The sequence below is a fragment of the Cryptomeria japonica genome, unplaced genomic scaffold (assembly GCF_030272615.1).
Source record: "Cryptomeria japonica unplaced genomic scaffold, Sugi_1.0 HiC_scaffold_288, whole genome shotgun sequence".
Classification (NCBI taxonomy): domain Eukaryota; kingdom Viridiplantae; phylum Streptophyta; class Pinopsida; order Cupressales; family Cupressaceae; genus Cryptomeria; species Cryptomeria japonica.
Window position 1 is genome coordinate 156,687 of NW_026729110.1, and position 3,947 is coordinate 160,633.

At 37.9% G+C, this 3,947-nt stretch overlaps 1 protein-coding gene across 1 annotated transcript; it reads right to left on the reverse strand.

Annotated features, from left to right (window-relative positions):
* Window positions 1–2,322: 2,322 nt before the first annotated feature.
* Window positions 2,323–3,622, reverse strand: LOC131057164 (1-aminocyclopropane-1-carboxylate oxidase-like). Its single transcript, XM_059215807.1, has 3 exons — window positions 3,467–3,622; window positions 3,139–3,374; window positions 2,323–2,986 (listed from the first exon to the last, which is right to left on the reverse strand). Exons 1-3 carry the CDS (start codon window positions 3,566–3,568, stop codon window positions 2,374–2,376), a joined length of 951 nt encoding a protein of 316 aa, XP_059071790.1. The 5' UTR covers window positions 3,569–3,622; the 3' UTR covers window positions 2,323–2,373.
* Window positions 3,623–3,947: the final 325 nt, after the last annotated feature.

The following is a 3,947-nucleotide window of genomic DNA, read 5'->3' on the forward strand; positions in this document are numbered from 1 at the left end:
GGATTTTTCCAAATTAAAATTAAATTTCTCCAAATGAATAAAGAAACACATAATTATTTTGACATACTCAAAGGCATTTGATCAGTTTTTTGAGATACACTTTTGAAGAGACAACACGCGGTGACACCATGACGAAAGCACATGCACGGTAACCAAAGACGCAGAATGAACAAACAAAACACATGACTTTAGATTTCGAGCAACCAGGAACTTGGGAAACTAAGTTCCCGAGGTTCCTGGGATCCCGAAATCATGAAATCCCTAAGCAATGAAGAAGGACGAAAACCCATGATTTCGAGATCTCGGGGTGTGGGGAAGCTAGAGGCCACCATAACCTTGAAAACCCAGATGTCCGAAAAAATGCAAACACTAAACAAACGAACAGCGAAACCCGAGAACCTCGTACTCCGGGGTTTCGAGAAATGGAAGAACTCTTCCAAACCCGGAACTCCGAGATCCTGGAATTCTGAAGAAAACAAAGGGAAAGAATAGTCAAGAACACGGAGGAAGCCCGGGAGTCCGAAGATCCGAAGGAGAAGTTTAGGACCTCGGAGTTTCGGGACTCCAAAACACAAGACAAAAAAGACAACAACACAAACAAAGAAAGAAAAGAAAAACGAACGAAAACAAAGCGGAGCAGAAGGGGGCCCCCAACTCGAGAAGAGAAAGGTTGAGGTGCATTATGAAGGACATGACAGAATGCAAAATAGTAAATCTATCGAAAGGGTTATCAATAATGAGACGGCAAGGGAAAAATATACACTCCTACATAGAATAGGCCAAAATTGAGACATGACTAAATAGGGTGCCGACATGTATGAAGTACACTGAACCAACCAAGGTAATGAATCCTTCAATTATTGTGCCTTTTCTTTGTGGAATGATACACAGATATGAATATTTATATAGGAAAATCGGTTGATGGCGGTATTGGTAAGGGAGATGCTACCGAAAATAGGCATGCGTGATTGTGATTAGAAACTCAAGGATTGTCTGATGGATTCGATGGATCAAACTTCCAATCTATTATTATCTCTCGTGGGCATGTTTAGAATAATTTTATATTATATAAGATATTGTTGGATCACTAGATGGGATAAAGAATCAAGTCGTACACCAAGTAGTTTTTGTTGTGGAATTCACAAGGAATAGAAACTATCCAAGTTGGAAATTAAGGCATAATTATATCCGTAGGTATCAAGAGAATATATCCCTTAAGTTTTTGTATTACTCTATACGTGGATGATGGATTTTGATGATTAAGATAGACTTGACTCACTAAATATGTTCATGCTTATTTAGAATCTTTACTTAATAGTAGATGTTCTTGCATGTTAGTGTAGTGATTGTACAAACAACTGAATAGTAGAAGAGGAGACATTTTTATTTGAGAGTCGACATGTACAGACATCGTTCATCATGTGCTTCATAAATTGGTGTAAATAATGCTCGCCTACAACCAAACAATGTCAGCCGTTTGACCAAATTTCACGACAACTGTATGCTTGTTGAAGTTACAAGAAGAGTTAGTAGTTGATTATAAAATTCCTATCCTAGAATGCTTGTAATGGAATAGTTTCTTGTGTTGTTCACTAGAGAATTAATTGTGTTTTGTTTCCAAAGCACTTATAAACCCAAAATAAAGGGTAGGTGGGCAATTGTGGAAGAAAGAGATATATTTCCCTTAAAAGTGTAGTGCTCGAGTATGATAGAAGGTATTGAAGTAGCCATGAAAAATAGGTGGTCTTGAGCCTTTGAGAATGTAGAGAAATTAATAGTTTCATTTCAATTTCTTATGTCTAGTGTGAAATTATCTTTGCATATTTTGTTATGTTACGTTTAATGGCAATGATGTCTTGTTTAGAATATATGTGCTAGTTATATCTGCATTGAAAACATAACGGGAGGTTGCATTCTTCAGTCATATTCAACTTTGAAATATACTGAGAGGCTGCATTTGCGAGTCGTATTTCAATTTTTGATATATAAACAAAGCATCATGATTGGAAACCTATAATATTACTTTTATGTTCGGTTATACGAGTTAACTATTCTATTATTATTACGAATGCTTTCTATTTTAATGTTCTAACATATGTTTAAACATACTCTTAGCTATGAGAATTCTATGTGAGAGAAAAACATCGATAAATATAAGAGTTCAAACTACAACTCAATATACGAATCTTTTTATAAGAAACACTTTTATAATTATATAAATTAACACTTTGATATATATAGATAAAAATTTATATATATGGATGAAAATATTCCTTAAATGGATGGAATACATTACGAGGAATATCAAAATGGATGGAAGACAGTAGCCACAGAAATAGAAACAGGAGAGGAGGAGGTAAATAGAGCTCTATTCTATTGGCATTCTACATTCACAATCCTCATAGCTTCGAATCGTGGCTCTTTGGCTTCATATTTCTGGTGGCTGTAAACCTGCATGTAGTCTCCAAACAGATACTCTGGATACTCTGGATAAACCGATAATTCATCACCGGTCTGAGCAGTAAGTTGAGATGCGGGATAAACCTTGGCATTATATGAGGGATTATAAAACGATGCCACTGAGAAACGGTTGCCATTCTTAGTGGGTAGAATGCGATGCCATGCGCTGGTGTATTTGCCGTTAGTGATGGCTTCCAACTGGTCCCCAATGTCAACAACTATTGCGTATGGAATGGGTTGCACGTCAACCCAAGTGCCATCATTGAGGACCTGCAAACCGGACACTTGATCGTCTTGGTATAAGAGAATGAGGCCACCTGCATCTGTGTGTGCACGGATGCCCTTGATGAGGTCCGGTCTAGGGCAAGGAGGATAATGGCTCACTTTGGTGCCGAAGAAGGGCTTCTCTCCTCCCGCAAATGCCTCTTTCAGGTACTCTTTCTCTAGCCCCAGATTCAAACTTATTACTTCCAACAGCTTTTCTGTCAATGAAAATATCTTGTTTCGAAACTCCTGGATAGTTTCCCTGAGAAAAATGCAATATAATGTCTTAGTATTTAGTTTTTCGATATCCAGAAACCAGAAACACTTGTATATAGATCATGCTCATATTAATTTTTTCTATTCTATATTTATAGAAACGTTTGAATTGTGCACAAAATAGTAGAGTAGTTGTACTTGAAATCACTGGGTTGGGAAGGCCATGAATTGGTCTCCTGCATCTCATGTATTTGAATAACATCTTCCCAATCAACGTTCTCGATCTTATCAGCGTTATCGCTGTCAAGAGCGTTGCTCAACAACCTTACAGGCAAAGAGGCATTGAAGCTCTGCTCTCTGTTAAGCTTGTAATGCTCCGAGCAAACTTTCTTTACACGGTCCATGAGTTCATGCTCTATGCCATGGTTCAAAAGCTGCAAACACAAAACGAAATCACTTCAACTCTGTTTTCTCTATAATTAGTAAGTTTTGCACATGAGAAAATATGATCAGTTGTGTTTTTCACCTGAAAGAAACCAGTACTCTCGCAGGCCTTGGCTATTTCAGCCATGATCACCTCTCTGTCTCCTCCGTCTATGTTTTTCATGTCAATCACTGGAACGCCCATTTTCCTTATAAATTTGCACTACAAATTCTCTTGAAAAGGAGTAGAAGAAACGGGCTGCTGGTTACTGGTCACTCCTTTTATGCAATGCTGTGGTGCGCGCAGCTCTTTATATAGATGCACATCAGGAAGGAATGTGACTGAGCCAAGCAATTAACATGAACACGATAGACGACTTACGTGGTCTGCGATGCCGCAGATTCAATGAATATGATAGACGACTTATCGTTATCGGCCTGGTCTGCGGATAAGTCTTGCATATAAACGTGAAATGAATTAAAACGTGTATCTTAACAACTGCGAGCGAAACAGAGATTAGGAGAGTATTTAGCTTTTCCAAAGAAACTGTTTATTCTTGGATTTTTGACGATCTGCTTGTATT

Bases quoted from the DNA above. Each gene is read 5' to 3' on its own strand.
- LOC131057164 (XM_059215807.1), bottom strand. From the start codon at position 3,568: ATGGGCGTTCCAGTGATTGACATGAAAAACATAGACGGAGGAGACAGA. The intron at 3,375-3,466 runs GTGAAAAACACA...TTGTGTTTGCAG, and splicing joins AGAGTACTGGTTTCTTTCAG to CTTTTGAACCATGGCATAGA. The intron at 2,987-3,138 runs GTACAACTACTC...CATTTTTCTCAG, and splicing joins TCCCAACCCAGTGATTTCAA to GGAAACTATCCAGGAGTTTC.